Source organism: Podarcis bocagei, assembly GCF_964188305.1.
Source record: "Podarcis bocagei genome assembly, chromosome: 15".
In the NCBI taxonomy this organism is placed as follows: domain Eukaryota; kingdom Metazoa; phylum Chordata; class Lepidosauria; order Squamata; family Lacertidae; genus Podarcis; species Podarcis bocagei.
In genome coordinates, this window is record NC_138141.1 from 13,566,962 (window position 1) to 13,593,932 (window position 26,971).

At 44.1% G+C, this 26,971-nt stretch overlaps 3 protein-coding genes across 3 annotated transcripts in view; 2 read left to right on the forward strand and 1 right to left on the reverse strand.

Annotated features, from left to right (window-relative positions):
- The first annotated feature begins 206 nt into the window (after positions 1-206).
- Positions 207-15,048, forward strand: SIAE (sialic acid acetylesterase). The gene is made up of 11 exons (XM_081171713.1): positions 207-603; positions 2,175-2,335; positions 3,408-3,566; positions 4,746-4,918; positions 5,899-6,037; positions 6,866-7,049; positions 9,312-9,421; positions 9,885-10,018; positions 11,166-11,320; positions 13,122-13,317; positions 14,518-15,048. Exons 2-11 carry the CDS (start codon positions 2,290-2,292, stop codon positions 14,752-14,754), a joined length of 1,533 nt encoding a protein of 510 aa, XP_081027839.1. The 5' UTR covers positions 207-603; positions 2,175-2,289; the 3' UTR covers positions 14,755-15,048.
- A 7,838-nt stretch (positions 15,049-22,886) lies between these two features.
- Positions 22,887-26,971, reverse strand: part of PANX3 (pannexin 3) — a 29,980-nt gene continuing 25,895 nt past the window's right edge. The window contains exons 5-6 of the mRNA XM_081171768.1: positions 23,751-23,832; positions 22,887-23,353 (exon numbers count right to left, since the gene is read on the reverse strand). Of these exons, the coding sequence (XP_081027894.1) occupies positions 23,798-23,832 (35 nt within the window). The 3' untranslated portion in view covers positions 22,887-23,353; positions 23,751-23,797. The remainder of the gene's footprint in view (positions 23,354-23,750; positions 23,833-26,971) is intronic.
- Positions 25,351-26,971, forward strand: part of VSIG10L2 (V-set and immunoglobulin domain containing 10 like 2) — a 174,004-nt gene continuing 172,383 nt past the window's right edge. Inside the window, exon 1 of the mRNA XM_081171631.1 lies at positions 25,351-25,495. The gene's annotated coding sequence lies outside the window, so the exon portion shown is untranslated. The remainder of the gene's footprint in view (positions 25,496-26,971) is intronic.

Consider the following 26,971-nt stretch of genomic DNA (forward strand, 5'->3'; position numbering starts at 1 on the left):
GCCGCCTCAGGGGTTCGCGAAGGCCTTACGCAACAAACGGCGGCGGCGTCACGCGACGCCCCCCACGGCCGCCTCAGCCCGGCAACATCCGGGGATTCAGGGCGGCGGGCTAAGTTGGGGAGCGGGCAGGTAGAAAGCCGCCGCCCGATGCGCCCTGTTAGGGTGCCGGGGCTGCCCAAGGAGACTCGGACGCCAGCGCCTGGTAGGCCGCGGGCTAACTCTGGGCCAGCCGCGCACCCTGAGCAGGGTTGTTCTGAGCAATAGCATACGTTGCTTCGGTCTTGGGGAGGAAAGCCCGGATAAAAATAAAATGCAAAGAGATTGTTCTGGCCGAAGGAGTTAGGCTGGGGGAGTCCAAGTCCCCATCTGTCATAAAAGACTCTTGAGCCAAAATCATCCTTCGCCATAGCCTGAAGGTTCTGGAATAAAGTTGTTGAAGCCTTGGACTCTCCAGAAGAAAGGCGGGATATAAATGCATGGTTAAATCAAGAGTAATGCTGACATATTTTACCCATTTGACATTATGGGATTTGTAGAGACAGTCGGAATTGCTATGTACCTTCATCCTTTGCTCAACAGACCATTCTTTGCTAATGTGTCCAGGTAATTTCTCAGGAGCAGTTTCAGCAAGTGCTTTTTAAAAAACACACATAAAATAATGGAAAACAGGTCACTAATCCCCAGTGTACTGCTCATTGCAAGTAATCTTGCAAGTAAGTATAGACACGTGCACAATAAGAGATTATTCCTGAAGCCCAAATTTGGGGAGTTCCGAGGTCTTTAGGGCCTAAGCTGCCCCCTTTTAGTGCTCAGTAGGGAGCAGGCAGGTACAAAGCCCCCGACCGCTGTGCTCTGTTGGGGTGCCAGGTTTGCCCAAGGGAGACTCAGGTGTGAGTCCTTGTTAGGCCGTGGGCTTCCTCTGGGAAAGCTGCGCACCTGAGCCTCTCACAGAGTTGTGAGCAATCGCATACATTGCTTTGATCTTGGGGAGGAAAGGCCAGATAAAAATAAAATTCAAAGAGATTGTTCTGGCCGAAGGGGTTCAGATGCTGGGGTTTTTATTCTTATTCTTACTACTTTGTTAAAATAAATTTAAAAATGGGGGAGGGGAGAGACTGGGGGGAGCCCAAGTCCCCATCTTGAGCCAGAATCATCATTCACTTATAGAAATTATAGAAACCCATCAATTCTAGAGAGCCAGTGTGGTGTAGTGGTTAAGAGCGGTAGTCTCGTAATCTGGGAAACCGGGTTCGCGTCTCCGCTCCTCCACATGCAGCTGCTGGGTGACCTTGGGCCAGTCACACTTCTTTGAAGTCTCTCAGCCCCACTCACCTCACAGAGTGTTTGTTGTGGGGGAGGAAGGGAAAGGAGAATGTTAGCCGCTTTGAGACTCCTTAAAGGGAGTAAAAGGCGGGATATCAAATCCAAACTCCTCCTCTTCTTCTTCTTCTTCTTCTTCTTCTTCTTCTAGCACGTGGAGGGCCACCTAAATTATATAATTTGGTAGTTGAATGATTTGTATTAGAAATTGTATTATAATTTGGCATTGTTATCATGAAGCTCTTATTGGATTGTTGTAATTGAAAACTAATAAAAAATATCAAAATCATTCACCATAGCCTAGTTTAGGCTCTGAAGGTTCTGGAATAAAGTTGTTGAAAGTTGTGAAAACCACCTTGAACTCTACGGAGGAAAGGTGGGATATAAATGTGTTGTTAAATCGAGTAATATTAACATATTTTACAGATTTGACATGGGATTTGTAGACAGTCGATGGTTGCAATGCTATGTACTCCTGCAATCCTTTGCTCAGCAAACCATTATTTGCTAATGTGTCCAGGTAATTTCTCAGGAGGAGCAGAAGTCTAGACATGTGCTCAAAAGCTCTGCAGTAAGAGACTACTCCTGAAGCCCAAATTTGGGGAGTCGTGTATATATTTCTGGTAGGGATGGTAAGAGGCTGGGGTAAGAAATGTTAGGCTATGATACTGCAAAGGCTACCTATTCCTATCCATGGCAGACCTGAAGCCACATTGCTGAATAAAGCAGAAATCATGTTATATAGCATTCCAGCTGGTGGAGGGCATTTATTAAAGCGTGCATTGCCTTTTCTGTACTAACGCTTTCAAATGGAAATCATGCCCCACACCCATCCCCTTTTTTTTTTGCCCCAGGTCAATTGTGAGATCACAAGGAACCTCACCTCTTTAAGATAAACTGGCTGCTGGAATTCTGCACGCCCTAGAATCACGTGCTGTTACTTCCTGCTTTTGTTTGGTCAGAGGGGCCATGGCTTCTTCCGTGCTGCTTGTGTTGCTGTTGGTTTGGAGGGCAGGTGAGTGCGGAGGGCGGGAGCTGCCCCTCACAGGAAAATGTCCTTTGCTAGGAGGCATGTACACAAAAGGGCTAGAGGGGAAATTTGTGACTGTATTCACATTAGTCACAGAATTTTCGTGTTTATTCACCTTCCTATTTGAATCTCCTGATGTGAAGGGATTGCAGTTCTTTCAAAAAACAAAACTAATAGCAAGGACAGAGAGAGGTTTTTTGTGAGAAGCATTGGAGCATAGCAACCAGAACTGTGATTTCTAGCACAATAAAAAAATCCAGAATGTTTGCCTCCTCACCAATGCATTTGTTATGAAAAGTCAGCTTTTGCAGTGTAACTGTCACTACCCTGTGCTTTCAGCATTTCACTTTCCTCTCATCACACTTTTAGTATTAAGTCGGGCTTAATATTAATAAAGCGGTTCAAATATTGCTAGTCGGTGACTGGAAACAGGTTTTTTGTTTTAAACTTACTGGATTTTCCCTGGAAAGAATGTATCTGGATTAAATGAGGATAATTTATGGGGTGGCCTTTTGATGCCAATGTGGATGCTGGGAAAAGTTGCATGCAAGGTTTCAATAATAGGTTTATGTGTCTGTGCATCATATTGCAGATATCCAGCTAACCAGCTTCATCGGGTTTTTTGATGTGAACATAACATCCCATACCATGCTTGCTTTCGTTGTGTTTAGTTTTTATGACTGTCTCCTTAAGTTATATTTTGTTATTTGGGTTATATGGCTAATAATTCAGTAAAAAATACTTTCACACAAAAAAGAAATGAAAAAGCATCCTGGGGAGGGGTTCTCCAAAAAGGCAAAAGAAGCATGCATATGAAAGATTTTCTTGAAATCTAAGAACAATTCAGGGTGAAGAAAAGTAACATGTCTGAGGATTTGTTCCTCTTTTCACTAACAGACTTGGCTTCCTTGACAACCTGATACAGACTGGCAGCTGTTTCTGCAATCAGAAAAAATCTAACTGTTGATTGGCTGCAAAGCAGCCCATTTTCCACAGGAACATTTCAGAGAAACCCTAACTACTAACAAGAATGTCATGACATTTTGTGTTCTCCCAGGTGCTGAGCTTCGCCTTGCCGCCTATTATGGCGATCACATGGTACTGCAGAAGCAACCAAGTCAGGCCGTCATATGGGGCTATGGGGATCCTGGCGCCAACATAATAGTGACTGTTTCTAAGGATCGCAACGTTATGGAAAAAATGACAGACATTAAAGGTAAAAAAGGCAGATTCAAGTGGTGGATTCAGAGCCAACAAAAAGCAGAATTGTAGTTTTTACACATTGCTTCCTTAAATTCTCAGATATGTTGCCAACAGATGTGGTAATGACCACCAGCTTGGGTGGCTGTAAAAGAGATTAAGCAGATTCATGGAGGATAAAGCTACTAGCCGTGGGGTTGCATCCAACTATGTATTATTGCTCCATGTTTTTGTTTTACAAACCACCTTGAGAATATTTTTAGATGTTAAAGGTGGCACAAACATATTTCATCTAAACAAATATTAGCTTCAGTTTCGGAGGCAATATGTCTCTGAGCACCAGTTGCTGTGGATCACAAGTGGGAGAATGCTATTATGCTTATGTCCTGCCTGTGGGCTTTCCAGAAGCATCTATAGGCCACTATGGTCATGGCTCTTGGTCTGATTCATTTGGGTCCTTACATTCTTAAAGTATATAAAGCTTGCCCCACTGCCCAATCCTAACACACAGTCTCCTGAACGGCACAATTTTATTTGACTTCTTTGTGCCTCTATTGCATACTTCTGTGAGTACCAGTATGGTACAGAGATCCCATAAAGAGGGAATGTTTCTTGTGACAAAAGTTAAGCATTGATAAAATGGAGGAATCGTTGGTCCGAGATTCTGGCAATCTCTTGGCTTGGTTTAGGCATGTATACTTTCCTTGGAACAGATTCCATATGATAATAAGCCTGAGATCTTAGGTGTCCTTTTTATGTTGAGATTCGTAGAGACACTACTGATCCTTTGCTGAAGAGGCTCGCCGATCTTTCAGACAAGTCTAAACTTAATTCTCTCCTCTTAGGCAAAGATCCTAAGATGACCTGGCTGGTAGCCAGACTCTGCGCCTAGATTTGTAGGCACAGATCATCCTCTAGAATAAAATAGCTTACTAGGGAAATGCTGAAATAGCCCTTTGGGGCGCCTCAGGGTCAACTTTTTATGGTAGCCCAAATCTCAGTTGTACAGGTGTATGTATATATCTCAATTTTAATTCATGAGCTATTGCTGCAATCTGCTCCAATTGTATATTTTATCTTTATGAACGCTGTTTTTATTGTGTTATGTTATGTGAGCTAGTTTTTGACAATAATAAATTATCTATCTAAGCCTGAGATCTTTGTAAATTCTCTTCCCCCCCCCCCAAAAAAAAAGGCTCTGGGATCTGGAAAGTACTCCTGAGTCCTATGGCCCAAGGTGGCCCTTTCAATATACATATACGGCAATACTGGACGGGACAGGAATCAAATGTGACGTTGAACGATGTCTACTTTGGAGATGTCTGGTTTTGTAGTGGACAAAGTAACATGGAAATGACAGTTTCTCAGGTAAGCCACATCACTATAGAGTGCAGCATATGCTCCATTGGGAGGAAAAGTACTGATAAAGGCCAAGTTCGGACAATATGCAAAGCCATGATTTCTGTTGCTTATGCAGGGGTGGGAAATGAATGACCCTGTAGATGTTGCTCAACAACAACTCCCATCATCTCTGACCACTGGCCATACTGGCTGGGGCTGATGAGAACTGGAGTCTAACAACATTTGGAGGGCTAGAGGTTTCTACCCTTGAGCCAAACCTGAGCCTGCCTCCCAAACTTTGATTTGATTGTTGCTGACAAATCCAGATCTGAAACCATGGGTTCAGGCTTTCTTTCAGGTTTGCTATTATGTCTGAATTCACAGGTTGCAGTTAGGGCCATTGCTTTGCTTCAGGAGGTTGCTGCACATGCAAATGGAATGAATTTGATAAGCTTACAGGCTGACGGCTAAATGTGTGGATTAGAAGGCAACACAAATATTGTGCTCTTGTGTTGTTCAGCCACTCGTCCAACTCAGTCAAGGGAGGGGATCCCACCTTCTCTCCGGGCAGAGGGGATTGGGTGGGCTCGTTTGTCCTAGTTTCTGAGTCTCCCAATAGAGACTTCTGCTCAGGGACCTCGTTTTCTAAAGTTGCTTTTTGTAGCTCAGTTGCCAGATCGACTCCCTCCCCTCCTCCGTTTGCTTCTATATCCTTCCCATGCCAGGTACGGTCGACAGACCATTTGTGAGTGTGCAGGCTCTCCATGTTTCTTGTATCTTCTACTTTTGGTTTGAAATAGTATAATATTTTGGCCTGCTTTTTCCTTGGGGGGGGGGGGGAGGGTTTCTGCAGCTTGTGTAAGAGAAATTCCCAGTTCTTTATAACTCTTTCTTATGAGTACCATCCCCGGACTAGATTTGGGTTACTTTGTCCTGTCCGTATATTTGAGGGCTTTGTTTTGAACTTTGCTTAACTGTATTTCAGTAGAATCTGCCCTGTTTCCTAGATATTCAATGCCAGTAAGGAGCTTGCAGAGGCTTCCCATTACTCGCTCGTCCGTGTGTTTTCAGCCGGTCTTGTCCAGTCTGAAGTGGAACTGCAGGACCTTGCCAGCGTCAGCTTGCCGTGGTCTATTCCAACAGCCAGTAAGAGCCTTTTTTTAAAAAAGCAAAACCTCCGGCAAACCATCTGAAGCAGAGGTTTTGAGTGTGTTCTGTCAAAAGCAGACATCTTCTGTTTGTGGTTTGGCCGGTGGAGTAAGAGTTGAACAATTTTCCTTCCTGAACTATACCATGACTTCAGGGTAAAAAAGGACCTTGAAGATTTAGTTAATGGAAGCAAGCATCTCAAATATCTCCGCTGATCAACGGGCATTTTCATTCTGGCTCAGATACATGATGATCCATACAGCCTGCTACACAGTTTCTGAGAGTGGCCAACATTAGCTGCTTCAGCAGAGCATGTAGTAGTTCTTCAGTACAGTGGTGCCCCGCAAGACGAATGCCTCGCAAGACGGAAAACTCGCTAGACGAAAGAGTTTTCCATTTTGGAGGTGCTTCGCAAAACGAATTTCCTATGGGCTTGCTTCGCAAGACGACAATGTCTTGCGAGTTCCTGCTGGTTCCCCCCCCCCTTTTTCTAAGCCGCTAAGCTGCTTATCAGCTGATCCAATCAGCAGATAAGCCGCTAAAAGCCGCTAATAGCGCTAATCCGCTAATCCTTCAATGGGCTTGCTTTGCAGGACGAAAAAACCACTAGACAAAGAGAATCACAGAACAGATTCTTTTCATCTTGCGAGGCACCACTGTATTCCATTCCCTGATCTATCACAGCTGTACAATGGCTAATATATGAAAATACAGCAGCAGAAATTATTTTTGTAATACAACATGTAGTTGTATTACATTTAGTTGCATTATTAGTTTGCAAGTTTGTATATGCTCTAAAGTTTCTTTTAACATTGCATTGAACAGAGAACCTTGGCCATGGAGACTTCAGTTACTTCTCTGCTGTGTGCTGGCTCTTTGGCCGGTATTTGTTCGAGAAGCTCAAGTATCCCATAGGACTGATAGACTCCTCCTGGGGAGGGACACCAATAGAGGCCTGGTCTTCCAAGAGGGCACTGCGGGAATGTGCAATCTCAGGATACTCTAAAAAGTAAGGAGGGTTAATGACAGTATGCTCTGTTCCTTCCAGCCGTGTTAGACTGGTTCCTCAGTACACTGAATGCTTTCCACTATTACAGAATATTGTGTGCTCACTGGCTTTGCAGCACCTCCTTCCTGTGCGGAAACAGCACACAAGTGTCCACACAACCTGCGGTCCTGCAGATGGTGTTGGACTCAAACTCCCATCTTCCTTAACCATTGGCTAAGCTGATAGGAGTTGGAGTCAAACAACATCTTGGAGGGCTGCAAATTTCCGTACCCCTGGCGTAATCCCATTTGGCACTAGAAAGGCAGTGCAGTGTGTCTGACTTGTGCCTAGTTTCTTGCAGGTCGGATGAATAACCTTGGACCCTGCAATCATTATGATAGGAATGTAAGAAGAGTATACTTCCCCCGCCCAGAAGCCAACCAGTTACGTTTAGGAGTTCCCCAAGCAGGACACAGGGACAATAACCACCTACTTCTTTCCTCCATCACCTAGTATCCAGAAGCATGTTGCCTCTGATCCTGAAGGCAGCAGTGTAGCTCTCATGACTAGAAACCATTGATAACCTTATCCTCCATGAATTTGTCTTAACCATTGACACATATTGTGGAAATATGGGGCGCGGGTGGCGCTGTGGTCTAAACCACTGAGCCTCTTGGGCTTGCTGATCAGAAGGTCAGTGGTTCAAATCCCTGCGACAGAGTGAGCTCCTGTTGCTCTGTCCCAGCTCCTGCCAATCTAGCAGTTTGAAAGCACACTAGTGCAAATAGATAAATAGGTACCGCTGTGGCGAGAAGGTAAACAGCGTTTCTGTGTGCTCTGGTTTCTGTCATGGTGTTCTGTTGCACCAGAAGTGGTTTACTCATGCTGGCCACATGACCTGAAAAAGCTGTCTGTAGACAAACACCAGCTGCCTCTGCCTGAAGCGAGATGAGCTCCGCACCCCATAGTCGCCTTTAACTGGGCTTAACCTCCAGGGTCCTTTACCTTTACTTTTTTATTGAGGAAGCATATTCCATGACCTGGGAAAGCTGGTGTTTTCTCTTGGTTTAGTTCTAACATGGTTTAAAGGGTTCAGTCCTTGAACATGTTATCGCCATGAAAGCTTTTCTACAGTTTTGCTGTTTTATTCTGACAGTAATGAGAGAGGTGTATGTAACAAGATATTTGCACAAATAGGATGAGTTCAGTGAGGGGCATATTTTCTCTGAGGTGTACAGATACCATGACAAAATAAATGATGTTGCTAATGTATTCTACTTTATGAAAAACCATTGAAACATTTTTTTTAAAGAGTTACTGTCAGAGCTGCTTCCAGATCCTAGCTCACAGAGGATCACGCTAGCCAGCGTCCACTTTATAAAAGTCTTTATTGAGTTACAGTTTCCATTCTCAAGCTGCTGCGTGCAGCTCTACGTCTTATGGGTTAGACCGGCGAAGCTCCGTCTGAGTCTCCGCCTCCTGTACACCAGCTTAATACCCTAGCCTTACTCCACCTTTTCCGCCTGACCGTTCTTCTCTGGGTCCCTCTGCCCCCCGCTGTCTCTTCCTTCCTGGACTCTTCTGACGCGGACCCCCCGGACCCTTCTGTCTCCTTGCGTCGGGCTTTAGGACCTGGCTCCCTTTCCGGGCTGCTTACTGCACCACCTTCCTGTGCATTTGAACTTGGTGCGCGCGCCCAACCTTCCACTTTCCGCTCAACCGTTTCTTCGCTCCCCGATGGAGGTGTGGCCACTCCTGACTCATGCCCTCCTCCCTGCTGCGAGCTGCCAGAGCTCGGTACCTGGCGCCCTTCCTCTCCACTGCGCTCTGTTGGTGACGCTGGCCCCGATTTCCAACTGCTGCCCTCTGAGCCCCCTCTGGACCCTTCTTCCTGGGGTGTCCCCCTAGGCTCCCCCCTTGCTCTGGCCACTGGCGCTCCTTTCTGTGAATCTTCTGATTCACTGGAAAGACTCGGAGATCTCGGGTCGTCGTCATCACTCATCTTTTCTTCGGCCTCCTCCCCCTCGCTCTCTGTTTCCTCCCTTGCCCTCGCCTCTGCTCCTGAACCCCTGACAGTTACGTTTAAAAGCCTCTGGTAAGACATATGTGACCAGGACATCTTCAGAACAATGCAGTAACATAGCCTGAGCTGTGTAGATGTGTGCTTAATCCTTCAGCACTCTCTGATCACAAATATTCAGAAAAGCGCTTCACCAGCCGGAAATCAAGCATTGGCTGCTTGCTGTAAATTCTTTTCTAATTGGTCGATCTCGTATGTTGCAGGGCTGCTTCCTTATCCATTGATTCTGGCCCCAAAGTGTTATCGGTGCTCTGGAACGCCATGATTCACCCTTTTCTCAACATGACCCTCCAAGGTGTTATTTGGTATCAAGGTAGGTATTAATAATAATGATAAAATTATTATTTATACCCCTCCCAGCTGGCTGGGTTTCCCCAGCCACTCTGGGCAGCTCCCAACAGAATAATAATAATAATAATAATAGTAATAAGCAATAAAGCATATAACATTAAAAACTTCCCTAAACAGGGCTGCCTTCAGATGTCTTCTAAAAGTCAGATAATTGTTTCTTTCCTTGACATCTGATGGGAGGGCGTTCCACAGGGCGGGCGCCACTACCGAGAAAGCCCTCTGCCTGGTTCCCTGTAACCTCACTTCTCGCAGGGAGGGAATCGCCAGAAGGCCCTTGGCGCTGGACCTCAGTGTCCGGGCAGAATGATGGGGGTGGAGATGCTCCTTCAGGTATACTGGTAGGCCCCACAACAGAGTTGAGCAGGAATTGTGTCACTATAGCTACCCCATCTGGGCTATTTCCTGCTTTGTGTGCCCTACCACAGGTGAAGCGAACACCCTTATAGACACCAGTCTGTACAACTGCACATTTCCCGCACTCATAGAAGACTGGCGGAAAGGCTTCCATGAAGGGTCTGACTGGCAAACTCAGCGGTACTTTCCCTTTGGCTTCGTCCAGGTAAGTGGCTATAGGGTGGTGGATTGAGCCCTGAGCTATCAGCTGTGAGACAACTGCAGGAAGGCAGCACTTTCTGCAAGCAGCGGGAGCCGGTATCAATTTGTCTCCCATCCTAGCTATTTCCTATGTTTTGCACCACAGCCAAGTATTTTCTCACATCTGTCTTCGGACCTCAGCCCCCTCTCCAAAACACATTGTGTAGAACCACTCACTCCATGTCCTGACGTGATCACATTGCGGGTTTCTCAACACCCTTCAATACTGCTGGTGGTTAAGTGATTCTACAAATGATGGAAGGACAGGGTGGTAGCCTTTGGAATGTGGGTGCCATTCTTAGGAGCAGGCTTGAGTCTTGGATAACAGAGTAATTCAGGTGAATACTTTGTGTGGCCTTATATCTCTGGTGTCTTTCCTTAGCAATATGACAGTTGACACCTTTGTCTATGTCTGTAACGCAGAAGCAGCCTGTGGGTCTAATGCAGTCAGCCGAGTCGCCTGCCCGTTCATGATCTGGTGTGTATGTGATATGTGTATGGTTCACAGTGTTAGCATCTATGGAGTAGCCATCACCACCACTGGCATGCCCTTCCCACAGGGTATGCAAGGTGGTGATGTGGTCCTCAAGTCTGGAATAGCTAACCCCCCATGCTGTAGAAAAGTCTCCCTTCTCTGTATCCTGGATCAGAAGGCAGGTTCTGGATCTGCTGCGGGAGATAATTCCAGCAGTGGTTCCTTTTCGGCTGGCTTGAATTCCTTCTCCCACCACTGCCATAACTTTGATCCCAAAATGTGTAGGTGTCCTATTTTCCACAGTCCATATGTTCCTGATGGCCAACATGCACACTGTTTGCTTAGAGCTGTTACTCTGATTCAACAGGCATGGCTTCCCTTAAAGAATCTTGGGAACTGTAGTTTGCTCAGGGTGCTAACCTCACAGACCCATATTTCCCAGCAGCCTTTAACCATCTACAACTCCCGAAATTCTTTGTGGCTGCTAAAGTGGTATAAGAATGCTTTAGATGTGTGCTGTGGGTGCTGTCACTGAGCCATGTCTGTCTGCAGGAAGCACAAACAAAAATAATTCTATGACATCCACAGCTGGAGATAGGTTTCGTCTCAGAATATCAAATGTTGTTCTGTGTTGCAGTTATCTACAGTTCGCTCTAAGGAACATAATGACAACTTTCCACGTATTCGATGGCACCAAACAGCAGACTATGGCTTTGTCCCTAATAAGAAAATGCTCAATACTTTCATGGCTGTGACTATAGATCTTGGTGATGAAAATTCCCCCTATGGAAGGTAAAGATAGCCCACTTTCTTTCTTTGTCCAAACCCGCCCAAACCATCCATAACGATTTTCAGGTAGCCAAATCTCTTCTATAACAGAAGGCATCTGGAGATGGAAACCTTTGCCTCTTATTGGCCAGGAGTCTAAGATGACCTAGAATTTACACCGATGCTCTTCAGACAGGTGGAGGGAGGAGATGGGTAGCCTGGGAGGCAGAGGCATGATGCGGGGGGAGAGAGGAAGGAACAGTGGAAGGGGAAACTGGTACAGCTGCTGCCATACATGAGAACAGCTGCTGCCACAGCTGGGTCTGGTCCAGCTGCTGGCAGAATTCAGCAGCTAGACTGGTGACTGGGAGTGGCCGCTGGGACCATATAACACCAGTCCTAAAGGATTTTCATTGGCTCCCAGTGTGTTTCTGAGCACAGTTCAAAGTGTTGGTGCTGACCTTCAAAGCCCCAAATGGCCTCAGCCAAGTATACCTGAAGAAGCATCTCCATCCCAATCGTTCAGCTCAGACACTGAGGTCCAGTGCCGAGGGTCTTCTGCTCGTTTCCTCCCTGCAAGAAACAAGGTTAGAGGGAACCAGGCAGAGGGCCTTCTTGGTAGTGGCACCCTCCCTGTGGAACACCCTCCCCTCAGGTGTCAAGGAAATAAACAACTGTCTGACTTTTAGAAGACACCTGAAGGCAGCCCTGTATCTGGAAGTTTTTAATGTTTGGTGTTTTAGTATGTTCTAATATGTGCTGTGAGCCGCCCAGAGTGACTGGGGAAACCCAGCCAGATGAGCGGGGTATATATATATTATCATTATTATTTATTACACATAAGACAAGGGAAGTGGTCAGTGTGCAAGAGAAGCACGGCAGAAAAGGTAGGAGTAGATAGCATAAGGATCCACCTTAAACTGAGTCAGCCATTGGTTCATCTAACTCAGTAGTGTCAAGTGATTGGCAGCAACTTTCCTGAACTTCAGACAGTACTGTGTTCTAACCCTGCCTGGGAATACTAAAGATAGAACCCATGATCTATTGTGTGGTATCCAAAGGACTTGTTCTGTTAGCACCCTATACCCTCAGATCTGTTCTGGAGGGTATGGAGAACACTCAGAACAAATTTTGGAGGCATGTGTGAGGAGGGGGAAGCTTCATTGTACAAGCAGAAATCCTTGCCCATGGAACTACTTGCTTAGCACTGCAGTGGCTATAACACTGAGTTATGCTCCTTCTATCTAAACAGTAGATAGAAAAAGACAATCAGCTGAGAGACTGCATCAAGGACTTGATGAAAGAGCTTTTCATAGAGTTTGCTGATTGGTTGCTAATGGCAGCCTCTAGGAAACTGGATTAAGCACTTTTGCTGTATTCTTCCATGTACTGCATAACTTGCTATCTCTTCGAGATTTTTAGGGGGAGAATGGAATGACAAAAAGCATGGAGAGAGGGGCAGAGCCAAGGATCAAGACTGTATAGAGATGGGGGTGAGGAAAAAGAAGACTAGGGACAGTGGCAGTAGGTGGACAATTAAGAGCTATTGTGGGGGGGGGGGCGTTCCTCAATCTGTTGCCCTCCTTTCTCAGACAACTGTTATGAACCTTAACTAACACAATTGTTCTCAGCTAGCATAATGTTTCTCTACATCCATGAGAGCTAAATGGGATTTTTATGAGACTTGGAAAAAATGGTTGGTTTTGTGTTTTGCACCCAGTAGCTACCTTAACTCAGTAAATCTGCAGGGCTGGGGACTGAACAGAACCCCAGTAGTAATCCTCTCCTTTCTTCCCTCCCCCTGCTACTTTCCCTTGCTTTGCAGCATCCATCCTCGAGATAAGCAGACAGTGGCCTCTCGATTGCTCCGTGGTGCCTTGGCATTAGCGTACGGTGATAAAAGCATCGCTTTCCAAGGCCCATACCCTGAGAGAGTGGAGGTGGATGTAGCCCGCAAAAGTATCAATGTCTCCTATAAAGGAGATATCCTGCTTCGCCGCTTGACCAATAACACGTTTGAGGTAAGAACCGCAGGGGAAAGGGGTACTCTTTCTGCCGTGTACCATGTGGGAAAAGCACAGAGTTGTGCTGCCCATTAGACAAGCCGTTCATTCGTCCAGTTTACTCATTCCTGAATCCAGCAGCACCAGCCTGGTTTGTGTCCCATAAGAAAGAACAGACTGAACGGATGTGGACCTGCTGTATTTCTATCCTTTATGTTTTTATCAATTCAGATAGCAATATTAGATGCCAGGGTTATATTATTCCCCTTAACTGGGCTTGTAGCAACTTCAGGAATGGAGGAATAGGGTGGGTAAAAACCAATGGTTTTTTTAAAAATAATAATAAAATTGATTTTTATTTAAATCGGGTTTTTTAAAAATAAAATGCTTCTGGAGGAAAAATCTTTCTAAAGATTGTTTTTTATTTAAGTTACATTATTGTCCAAAGGCTATTCATCAGGAAATAAGGATTTGTTTTAAGTTTTTCCTGTGTGCTAAAACTCAGTCTAAGTTTTCTTTTAAAAAATTGTTTAACCACATCAATTAACAAACATGAGTACATCTGCTATAATGTTATTGTTTTAGTTAAATAAATTGTTTAAATTGTTATTAAGGAAATCATTATTTTTCTCCTTCCAATAAAGCTCAGCAGAAAAGTTGTCCAAATATAAGCAGTCAACTTATTAAACCTCACAATAATTTCATAATTATCTGTCTATGTATTTCTAATAGTATAACCAAATCCATAATTTTTGATGCAACTGTAAAAATTACTCTGAAAATTGATTATTCCAAAAATGAAACCTTCATCTGGTTGTAAATATTAAGATTATACCAGCAAGAATGAGTCTTTCTGGGGGGGGGGGGATTTAAATCAAGTCTTACTGTCTAGTGATTTAAATCGTGATTTAAATCAAATCCACCCTGGGATTAGATGAGGAAGACAACATAGTGGGGAAAGGGTTACATGCCCTCTTGCCTAGCACTGCTGCTCCTATCTAATTTCCATTCCCCATTGACTGCTTTGTGGTGGGGGGGCAGATCAAAACATCAGCATGCCTGATCATGGCTCCACTGAATAATGTGTACTTTGGCCCAGAGTCTGGTGCCAAGTGCATCTTCCACACGTGTGGAATGACTCTACCATTCTAGGGCTTTAGTTCCTAGGGCTTCATCTGAAGCAAGTTTGGGTAAGTCCTCTATCTCTCTCTTTGGCAGGTGTGCTGCTCTGCAGAGTCATTGTGCCATTGGAGCCCAGTATCCATTGCTACCAGCGCTTCCCACACAGTGATTCTGCACAACCCAGAGTGCCCAAATAGCACCGTCGGCCTCCGCTATGCGTGGAATGAGTGGCCATGCGACTACAAGCTATGTCCTATTTACAGCACAGAAGGATTGCCTGCCCCTCCGTTCATCACATTTTCGCAGAAGAACTCTGGTTGGAGTATATCGTGAGCAGAAAGATGGGTGGACAGTCTTACATTTTGGCTTCACAGGCTGCCGTATGAAGTTCAGAAAAATTGTAGTGGCAGATTATGTTTCACCAGGCCTTTGGTCAGGACGCAGCCTGACTCCCTCCTCTGGCAATCTGCACAGAATTTTGCTTAATGGTTGCCATCAATTTGATTTTAATTACTTTTTATAATGAAATGTTTTTAGAATGTTGGATTATTTGATTGTTGTTAGCCGCCCTGAGCCCGGCGTCAGCTGGGGAGGGCGGGATATAAGTAAAATTTATTATTATTATTATTATTATTATTATTATTATTATTATTATTATTATTATTATTATTATTTATTATTCTCAATGTAGTAAACCTCTCTGACAGAGAGGGGGGGAAACCTTAAAATTGGGGGTTGTGGTTGCTTCTCAGAAAAGATTATATAGAAGTTGCCTCTGGGGAACTTTCATTGCACTGCCTGCTCTGAAGTTTTGCAGAAACCGCATCATCTTGGTGAAACAAGGCAAACTTGCTCAAAATTCTCTCTGTGCAGCTGTTCGAAGGAAAAGGCCTAATTTGGACCACGGCTTCGGACTAAAGCAGGTGTAGCGCAACATAATACATTTGTTTGCTACTTCTAGAACATAGCTGAGTTGGCTCTCATGGGGACTCTCTTGGGTTTCCCCTGCAGCTTTTGTTCCAGAACTACAATAAATTGTTCCACCTGGAGTAACACATACAATTCTATTCCACGTAGGTTAAATTCTATATTGAAATTCCCTAATTTTGTTACCAGGCTTCTACTTTGAAAAAGGGAGTACAGTAAAGTTAAAAGGTAAAGGACACCCGGGCAGTTAAGTCCAGTCAAAGGCGACTATGGGATTGCGGCACTCATCTCGCTTTCAGGCCGAGGGAGCCAGCATTTGGCCACAGACAGCTTTCTATTTATCTACTTGCACTGGCATGCTTTCGAACTGCTAGGTTGGCAGGAGCTGGGACTGAGCAACGGGAGCTCACCCCGTTGCGCAGATTCAAACCGCCGACCTTCTGATCAGCAAGCCCAAGAGGCTCAGTGGTTTAGACCACAGCGCCACCTACATCCCCCGCCCCCCCCCGAAAAAGGTAGTATTAGGATGTATATCACTTTCTACTTATCACTATGAAAATCATTGGCCACAGCCAGAAGCTATGGAATTTTTTCCAGTAGAGGATTGTGATAAACTTGATTGATTTCACCATGTCTGCTTTAGAGAAACAGAGAGCCAGCCTTTTGACTGCTGTGATCCTTGAATGCATCGTGTAAACACAAAGTCTTCTGTAGAACTTCCCCCCTCTCATATGTAGATATTCATGTACGCTTATGTTATTAAAACTCATACATTTAACTCACTAAGATTTTGTTAAGCGGGCCCAACCTTTTTACAGCATGTGAGGTTAAATATTTTCTCTGGCAAATTGCAGCAGTTTAAACAGCTCTTTTCAAGCACAGCTTAAAGTACTCAGTCCAAAAGTTGGGAATATAGCACTTCGGTTTCCTCAGTTGTGCCTTTAAAAATAAAATTTAGGAAATTAAATGCCAACAGTGTGTTGTACTGTTGGCATTTGTTGTACTTTTGAATTTAATAGCAAACAAAGTCAGAGAGTGCAGGAGTTAGAGATGGCCGCATTCATTCTATTCTGAGCGTATTACACCTATGTTAAAATTAACGCTTGCCGTTTTATACAGTCACAGTTTACATTTGCAGCTTGAGTGAGGTTGCAAACATGAGTTTGTGCATTTCTCATTACCCTAATGGATGTGTTTAGAGGCGCAAGTACTCCGATGTAGAAACAGAAGATTTAACACACCTTCTGCATTTGCACACATAGTTGCTAACCTATACATACCTCCATAGAAAGTAGAATGGGCTTACTCTCAGCTAAGTGTGTATAGGATAGCAAACTTTTGTTCCCTCCATAGAAGTTAGCACCACTGAACATAGTAGGACTTCACAGTAAACACAATTATATAAATATAATTGTGATTGCAATCAGAACTTTCTGGTGATCACACCACAAAATATACACGATTTTTAACTTTTATTTTGGAAAATATTTAAAATTGTGCTAAAACTGCTGTATGCAATCCTGAGAGTAAGCTCCACTAAACCCAGTGGAACTTATTTCTAAGTGAATATGCACAAGATTGAGCTGCAAATTGTGAACGTGGCAGCCTTCTTGACAAAACAGACAGAAGATTTAACCTCAGCAAATCCTGACTCTGTGATGTGTGACAAATAATAAAGAATGAAATAGTTAGCAGTGGAGCCAAAATGCCCCAAAATGCAAAAGGCACAGCCAGCTCAGAACTTACGGAAGATAAGCTGAATGACCGTTACTTTTATTTTTAAAACATGTATAGGATTCCAGAGCAGTGTACAATTTAGTGGGCAATTTAATTAACTTGTTTTAACGGGGTTCTGCATAGAAATGTCACTGTATTTTCACACTTTGATCCTAGCATTTCCCCACACCCCCGTTATGTTCCTTTAATGTTTACATGTCGGTGTACAAAGTGGCACACTATTCTTTGTTATTATTTATTCTTCATTTCTTAACCACCCACCCCAGTGAGGTCCCAGAGCAGACTGCAGCAATTTAAAACTACAATGTTAAAACCAGGTTGCTGTATTTATAAGGACTCTTATAAGGTATTGGTGACTTTGTTTCTCAACTCCATTATCTAATACTTAAGTGTTTATACAATGCTTGAAAGGAGAGGAGCTGGGAGAGCTTCCAGACTGTTAGTAATTTCAGGTGGGATGCAATCACATGCCAACAAATTTGAATAAATTCACAATACAGTGGTACCTCGGTTTAAGAACAGTCCTGTTTACAAACGATTTGGTTTACAAACTCCGCAAAACCGGAAGTAGTGCCCCAGTTTTAGAACTTTACCTCGGTCTAAGAACAGAATCCAAATGGTGGAAGGGCACCGGCAGTGGGAGGCCTCATTCGGGAAAGCGCATCTCGGTTTAAGAACGGACTTCCGGAACAGATTAAGTTCGTAAACCGAGGTACCACTGTAAATAGGTCATCTGGAAGTGCCCTGAACTTGCCATTTGCTGGGAATCCGCACACAAAAGCATAAAAGACAGGTGCTCTGCTTTCAGATGCAAGAGCAACAATCCCTGGTCACTTCCACACAACCAGTTCACTGAACGTTCATCCTGATTTGTTTGCAAGGAGGTAACAGGCTGTCGCTTGAAGCAATTTTAATCCTGTACTTTTCAATGCAGTGTGTTTGCCCCTCACTTTCTTCAGCTCAGAGAAGTCCCGCAGAGTTTATTAAATCCACTTTAAAGGTGCACCCTGAACTGGGCCGCTTGAGGCAGAATCCCATCGGCCAAGTTGCAACAGTAGAAGCACCCGGGGGAGGGGATTCTGTGGCCCTCAAGAAGTTGCTGGACTCCGGGTCCCAGCAGCCCCAATCCAGAAGGGCCAACAGGCAGGAATAGCTGTAGACCATTGGTAGGCAAACTAAGGTCCAGATCCGGCCCAATCACCTTCTAAATCCGGCCCGCGGACGGTCCGGGAATCAGCATGTTTTTACATGAGTAGAATGTGTGCTTTTACTTAAAATTTATCTCTGGGTTATTTGTGGGTCCTGCCTGGTGTTTTTACATGCGTAGAATGTGTGCTTTTATTTAAAGTGCATCTCTGGGTTATTTGTGGGGCATAGGAATTCGTTCATTTACCCCCAAAAAATATAGTCTGGCCCCCCACAAGGTCTGAGAGACAGTGGACCGGCCCCCTGCTGAAAAAGTTTGCTGACCCCTGCCATAGACCCACTTATTCCCCACTGCCTGGGTTAGCTGCCCCTTTGTGTGGACAAGGCACTCTGCCCATGCTCAGGAATGCTTGCCCTCTCCTGCCCAACCTGAAGGTGACATCTCAAAACAGCTCCCTGCACTCCTGTCCATCTTATGTCCTCCCGGCAACATCTGGGTTTTCAGAGTGGGCAGGTACAAAGCATTGGGCCAGTCACTTACCTGAGCCTGCCTCTCAGGGTGGTGACACTCTTTAACACGTGTGTGTGTGTGCTTGCATGTTTGAAACTAGCTGCACTTGTTTCTCGAGATGCCTGCTTTGGCATGACTTGTTTACATCCCATTTAGAACCCCCCTCTCCATGGGGTTGCCATTGAAAAGCCCTTGGAAACACTACGTTGCTGCCGCCAGATTGCTGATGAGCTGGTTATACAGAGGACAGAAAATACTTGTTAGAATGGCTCCACTGGCTACCAACATTTTCTGGCACCATTCAATGTTCTGGTTATGACCCACAAGTCCCGTTTATGGCTCGGGGCCCAGGCTACCTGAAAAACCTTCCTTATTATTTATTGAATTTATATACCACCCTATACCCGGGGGTCCCAGGGTGGTTCACAGAATAAAATCAAGATATAAAACCACAAAATACATGATAAAAATAAAAACAACAACCTACTAGCCCCCCAATTTTTTTAAAAAAATGGCATAGGATGTAAATCCTTACTTACTTATTTACTAATTAATTAATTAATTATACTGCTCTTCATCCGTAGATCTCGGTGTGTTTCACAGCATAAAATTACAAGGTAAAAAAACCAAAATACATATTTAAGAGAAGAACAGGAGGAAAGCAAAACAAGCCAGCTACTTTGATGCTCTCCAGCACTAGTATATGCTTTTTGAAATGCGTATTTGTTTTCAGACAGGCTTTCTTCAGATTGTTAACATTCACTGAATGTTGGGCATTCATTATGAAATATATATAGAATCTTCCCCCTACCCCCTCTATCTTTGATCATGATTGTTTAAGTTCATTTGTCTCTTGAGTAAATCTAAAGTATAGGTCCGAGGCAACTGCAATCAGAGAATCGGGGGGAAACGTCCTGGATGTGGGTTGGTTTCCCCCAAAAAAGCATGCATATGTCCTGAAAGAGATTTCAATACTCTAAAAACAGTTCAGGGAGAAGAAAATGTCGGACGATGTATTCTCAGCAACAGACTTGGCTTCCTTGGCAACCCAATACAAACTGGCAGCTATTTATGCAGTCGGGGGGGGGGGGAATCTAACCGTTGATTGGCTGTAGAGGAGCCCATTTCCCACAGGAACATTCCAGAGAAACTAGTAACAAGAATGTCATGACATTTTATGTTCTCCCAGGTGCAAAACTTCACTTTGCCTCTTATTATGGTGATCACATGGTGATGCAAAAGCAACCAAGTCATGCCATCATATGCAGTGCCGGATTTACGTATAAGCTAAACAAGCTATAGCTTAGGGCCCCACTCTCTTGGGGGGGGGCAAAAATTTAAAAAACTGGAGGTACATTTCCAAAATATACATCCAAAATAAGGAAAATGGTTTTAGATACCTATTAGGTCCATAGTATATATTCAACACAAAAAGCAGCGACAATTTGCTGTTGACATAGGACAGCTGGACATATAAAGGACCCCATTACCTTCAGTAGCTTAGGACCTCATCAAACCTAAATCCGGCCCAGAGGCTATGGAGATCCTGGCACCAACATAATATTGACTGTTTCTCAGGATCACAATGTTATGGAGAATATGGCAGGCATTAACCAGGGCTTTGGGCTAAAACAGGTGTAAAGGTAAAGGGACCCCTGACCATTAGGTCCAGTCGTGACCGACTCTGGGGTTGTGGCGCTCATCTCGCTTTATTGGCCAAGGGAGCCGGCGTACAGCTTCCGGGTCATGTGGCCAGCATGACTAAGCGAAACCAGAGCAGTGCACGGAAATGCCGTTTATCTTCCCGCTGGAGTCGTACAGTGGTGCCCCGCAAGACGAATGCCTCGCAAGACGAAAAACCCGCTAAACGAAAGGATTTTCTGTTTTTCGATGCGCTTCGCAGGACAAATTTCCCTATGGGCTTGCTCCGCAAGAAGAAAACGTCTTGCAAGTCTTGCGATTTTTTTCGCTTTCCCCCCCATTTTTCTAAGCCGCTAAGCCACTAATAGCCTTTTAGCCGCTAAGCCGCTAAACCTTTAATAGCCGCTAAACCGCTAATAGCGCTAAACCGCTAATCTGCTAATAGGGTTGCTTCGCAAGACGAAAAAACCGCTAGACGAAGAGACTTGCGGAACGGATTATTTTCGTCTTGCGAGGCACCACTGTACCTATTTATCTACTTGCACTTGACTTGCTTTCAAACTGTTAGATAGGCAGGAGCTGGGACTGAACAACTGGAGCTCACCCTGTCGCAGGGATTCGAACCTCCGACCTTCTGATCGGCAGGCCCTAGGCTCTGTGGTTTAGACCACAGCGCCACCCACGTCCCTAAAACAGGTGTAGTGCAACATAATACACTTGTTTATTGCTTCCAGAACAGAGCTGAGTTGGCACTTCAAAGGACTCTTGCAGCCTTGTTCCAGAGCTACAATAAATCGTACCTCGTAGAGTAACACATATGCCGAGGAATTTTTCTCAGCCAGAACTCACAGGAACTCACTTCTGGTTCCTCTCAGATGGGTGCCTTTGCCATTATAACACAAGGGAGGTGTTCATGGTGAGTTCCGGCACCGTTTTCCCTAGAAAAATAGCACTGCATACACCTCTCATTGAAAAAGCATTAAATGTATGCTGAAATGCTGAAAATGACCGGGAGGATCAGAAACCAGGAAGATAAGAAATGGGGAATAGGGAAAATTTCATAAGTTACCTTGGAGAACACTGCAAACAACTAAAAACGTTGGCAGGATTGTTATAACACTTGTTACAAGAACTATGGCAAAAATCAGAGTTTTTAAGAAAAATGGAAGAAATTAAAAGATGCAGATGAAAAAAATTAACAATGGAACCCATTTAGAGGGGATGGAAGTTAAGGATTCAGTGAATCCTATTTTGTTTAAGATTATGATTGATATTAAATATTTGTAAAACTGAATAAATTTTTTTTTAAAAAAGCATTAAATGTGTAGAGTGACTGTTCCTTTTGGGTTGTATGGCGTATTGCAATACCCTAATTTGTCACTGGACTTCAAATTCAAAAAGGGAACATTAGGATGTACATCCCCTTTCTGTCACCTTAGGGGGAAACAGCCAAAAGCTGTAGAAGTTTCTCCAGTAGCAGATCCTGAGTAACTTGACTTCACCACTGAAGTAGAACTGATTGCATGTCTGCTTTGCAGGAGCAGAGAGCCAGACTTTTGCACGCCAAAGAACTGTGACTGTTCCTGTTGTGCTAACCAGAGCAGAAAAGAAGGAACAGCTTGCTCTTGTTGCTGGGTTCATTGGATTTGAGGAAATACACGGACTGCTGCTGAGTAAGGTGTTTGGAGGAGCAGATGCACAGCTTAAGGATAGCATGCAAGCAAATATGCTTTGGTTTATTTCCCTTCCGCTGTCTGCTCTTGAGATCAGCGTACGTCTTGTGATCGTGCGTATGAAAAAATCTCTCGGATTTTATACTTGAAATCCCCCCCCCCCCAAAAAAAGTCCTCTTGGTTATTTACCAGGGATAGGCTGTAAGTTATGTTTTTTAAAAATAATAAAAAGTGACCTTTTCGCACCCTAAAACGACTGTCTTATAAATTATTAAACTTTCCTAGATATATTTCTGGTTCTGTTTATAACAATTCATGAGATAATGGATTCTCAGCAACAGTGGTACCTCAGGTTAAGTACTTAATTCGTTCCGGAGGTCCGTTCTTAACCTGAAACTGTTCTTAACCTGAGGTACCACTTTAGCTAATGGGGCCTCCGGCTGCCGCCGCGCCGCCGGAGCACGATTTCTGTTCTCATCCTGATGCAAAGTTCTTAACCTGAGGTACTATTAGCAGACTCTGTAACCTGAAGCGTAGGTAACCTGAAACGTAGGTAACCTGAGGTACCACTGTATAGACTGTACTAGTGTTTAAGATGGAATATATGGATTACTTTGTGTCTGGGTTGATGTGATCCAGCTGGTAACATGGTTTCTACATCAGAACCAGGCAGTGGCGTAGCGTGGGTTGTCAGCACCCGGGGCAAGGCAAGTAATTTGCGCCCCCTAACCCGTGGATTTGCGCCCCCTAACCCTAACCCCCAGATGTTGCGCCCGGTGCGGCCGGCCCCCCCTGCACCCCCCACGCTACGCCACTGGAACCAGGTCAGACAGGAGCACAGTCCCCAAATGATCAGTGTGACATTAAATTTAATGATTAGTTTGTAGAACAAACACAGCAAGGGAGACAAATGGGTGAACATTAGCATACAACATAAGAAAGACACTTTTTTTTTCTTCATGGAAAGGCCATTGCACCTTCAGCAGGTTTGTAACAGATATTAAACAGGTGAATCACACATGCCATGATGGAAAAGTTCGATCTGTCTGCACCACAACTTAAAAGGCCCAGGATTCTGCCAGCAACCTATAGCCAGTGTGTAAGAATTGTATTCCAAATATTAAATTCTCTGGACTTTGTACCCAATAAGCAAGCAAGCACTTAGGATGGTGCAGTCCTGTACCAGGAAAACATGACACAACTTAGAATTGCGATGAAAGCACACAGCACATTGCTGTACGTAGGATGGGGGCACCGGCTGTCTTTGTGTTCCAGCACTGTTCATCAGTCCCATTTCCTCTGCTGTTTTTTTTATAAATTTTTTATTAGATTTTCACAATTTATATAAACACACACAATACACAATACAAACATACAAACACAAAAACAAACATGTAGAATTTCAACTCCTTTTTTTCTTAAAACTTATTTCACTGACCTCCTCATACCTCCCCTTTCTGCATTCCAATTTCAAACTTTATTTCAGCAAACCCTCCCCTTAATTTTATCTAATTGTTTCCTTTTCTTTTCCTCTACTTAATTTTTACAGCTGTAATCCACTTACTTTCTATAACCACAACATTTTAGCACTCATTAATTTTGCAATATTTCTTAAGATAAATTTTAAATTTCTTCCAATCTTCTTCCGCCGTCTCTTTCCCCTGGTCTCGGATTCTGCCAGTCATCTCAGCCACCCATTTCCTCTGCTGAGATGACTACAGTCTGCTGCCGGTTGGGCGTGTCAGTCTTCTTTAGATTCCAAGGCAGGCTTCATTTCTAGGTGCAGGAAAGAAAAGATTGTGTCAAAATGATGCTGTATCTCACGGACAATGGACAATCGACGGGTGCCATGCCTGGAGAGGAAGAGGAGGAAAACAAGAGGGCTGGGTCACAGCACAGAGTTAGTGCCATGCTCTCACCTGCCTCTTCTTTGCACCTGATCAGCTCAGGAGACCACAGATGAAACCAAAGCCAGGCAGGATCTTCTAAATATGGTAATTTGCAGTACAGGAGCACCCTCTTTTTGCAGTATATGTACTGTGCATGCAAGTAAATACACAAATATCCAGGAACCAGGTAGCACAGGGGTAATAATAAATAATAAATTTTTATTTATACCCCGCCCTTCCAGGTTCAAAAACCGGGCTCAGGGCGGCTAACAACAAATTTTAAGGTTAAGGGACCCCTGACCATTAGGTCCAGTCATGACCGACTCTGGGGTTGTGGCGCTCATCTCGCTTTATTGGCCGAGGGAGCCGGCGTACAGCTTCCGGGTCATGTGGCCAGTATGACTAAGCCGCTTCTGGCAAACCAGAGCAGTGCATGGAAACGCCTTTTACCTTCCCGCTGGAGTGGTACCTATTTATCTACTTGCACTTTGATGTGCTTTCGAACTGCTAGGTTGGCAGGAGCAGGGACCCAACAACGGGAGCTCAACCCATTGCGGGGATTCGAACCGCCGACCTTCTGATCGGCAAGCCCAAGGCTCTGTGGTTTAACCCACAGTGCCACCCGCATCCCTAACAACAATTTAAAAACACTTAATTGATGCAACCCAAAACTGCGTAAAATACAATATAAAACATGAATAACAATAAATTCAGAATTCATAAATCAATTTAGGGGGAAAATCCATCCAATAAACATTAGATGATGACCAGGGCTAGCTGGCTAAATTAGTCCTATTTGGGCCAGCGTGGAGACCGGGGAGAATTAGTTGTGGGACTTCATGAAAAGGGGAGAGGGAGGGAAGGAAGGAGAATAAAAGATCAGGCTAAGTTCAGGTTGAAAGCCAGGCGGAATAGCTCTGTCTTACAGGCCCTGCGGTAGAGAAACTTGGACTTCCAGATGTTTGACAGCATCTCCCATCACCCTCAGGCAGCATGTCAAGGATAGTGAGCATGGTAGTCTGGAGGTTCACAGGTTCTCCACTCATGATGTAGCACAAAGCCTGCCATTTCCCAAGTTACAGCAGTTGAAGTAACATCTCATTGCTTTAAATTTACCCCCACTTATTTGCTCAGGTGCACATGGTTCCCTTGCCTCCCGCCTTCATCCATTGCACAGTGGTACCTTGGTACTCAAACGCTTTGATTCTCAAACACCTAAAACCTGGAAGCAAGTGTTGCGGTTTTCGAAGGTTTTTCAAAAGCCGAACGTCCAATGCAGCTGTCGGCTGTTGTTACTGGGGTGCCTGCACCAGTCAGAAGCTGCGCCTTGGTTTTCAAACATTTCGGAAGTCAAACGGACTTCTGGAATAGATTAAGTTTGGCGCTTTTGTTTTTGCTATTTATTTTGCGTATTATTATTTTTTGAGGCTTTTTCGGTTAATTTGTTTTTGTGACTGTGTGGAACCCAGTTCAGCTACCGATTGACTGACTGTGTGACTGCGGAAATGGATAAAAGCCCCCCATCTAAACAATGACTATCATCAGTGCAGGTAAGAAATATTTTTTTAAAAAATTTTTAATCAGCTACAATACTGTCTTATTTATTTTATAGTACAGTACATTGATTCTTGCTTTCATTTTATGGATCAATGGTCTCGCTAGACAGTAAAATTCATGTTAAATTGCTGTTTGAGGGGTTGTTTTTAAAAGTCTGGGACGGATTAATCCGTTTTGCAATACTTTCTGTGGAAAAACGCACCTTGGTTTTAGAATGCTTTGGTCTGGGAACAGAATTCCGGAACGGATAAAGTTTGAGAACCAAGGTACCACTGCATACTTGTAGCAATCTTGTGAGGAAGGTTAAGTAGACAGTGAAACACTGGCCCCAGATCACCCAGTGAGCTTCATGGGTGGAAATCTGTACCCAGGTCTTCCTAGCCCTAGCCTGATAGTCTAAACAAGGGCTGGATCATCTTTTCCAGCTGCCTTCTCTTATGGGGAATCTTTGGAAGAATTCGTGCCAGTGGTAGAGAGAAAAGCCAAACAGGGTGTTCTGAAAAGCATGTTATGGGATTCAGGGACTATCTATCCTTCCAAGAAGCTAGCAAAGCACTAAATGCTCAGCTTTTCAATTGCTTAAAGAAGCCAGAACTACCTTCACTTAGCCAAGCCTTTTCAGCCTGCACACCCTACCAGGGAGAGGCAACTAGCCTTAAAAAAATAAAAACAAACCTCTGTCACAAGTCCCAGAAAAATAGCAGGAAAAGATTCTCCTCAGTTGGCATTTGCTTTGCTGCTGGCAGAATCTTGCCTTCAGCACGGCAGCAGGCGGCTATTGGCGTAAGCTTTTCGGTGACACATTTGTTCATGCTACACTGTTCGTCAACAAGACATCTCCCACTAAGAGCCACCGTGAGAGTGAGGCTTTTTTTAAAAAAAAAGTCTGTATATTTAATGTATAATACAATACAGAAATACATATACTGTAATTTTTGTAAGATTACAATAGACTAAGCCCATCACATGGATGTGCATTGTCTTGATATTTATCATTCCAAAAAATAAGAAACATTTCCCCATTCATCTGTTTGGCTGATTTGTATGTGTCCTTTGAAGTTACGTTAATTTTATCATTTTTCAAATAGGCCATACCTTCTCGGTCCAATCAAATAAAGATGGTGTATTACTCTCTTTCCATTTTTTTGCTGTTATCACCACTGTTCCAGCTATTAGTAAATTGATAGCTACTTCCAGATTGTGGTTTCTAAGAGGTCTAAAAGTTCAACATTGGGATGGATCCAGTTAATAATGAACGATTTCATATCCTCTCCTTTTCCTCCCTCTATCTTGCTGCTCACCAGTGATCTGTTCTCCTGGTGTTCCAGTGAAAGACAAAGGGTTTCCTGAGCAGGTACAAGTTTTTAATTTGTTCTTCATGTTTAACTCCCATATTCATAGCTATGTTAGCAGTTTTATCTATTGCATCTAGTAGGGTTGCCATGTGTCCTCTTTTTCCAGGGCATGTC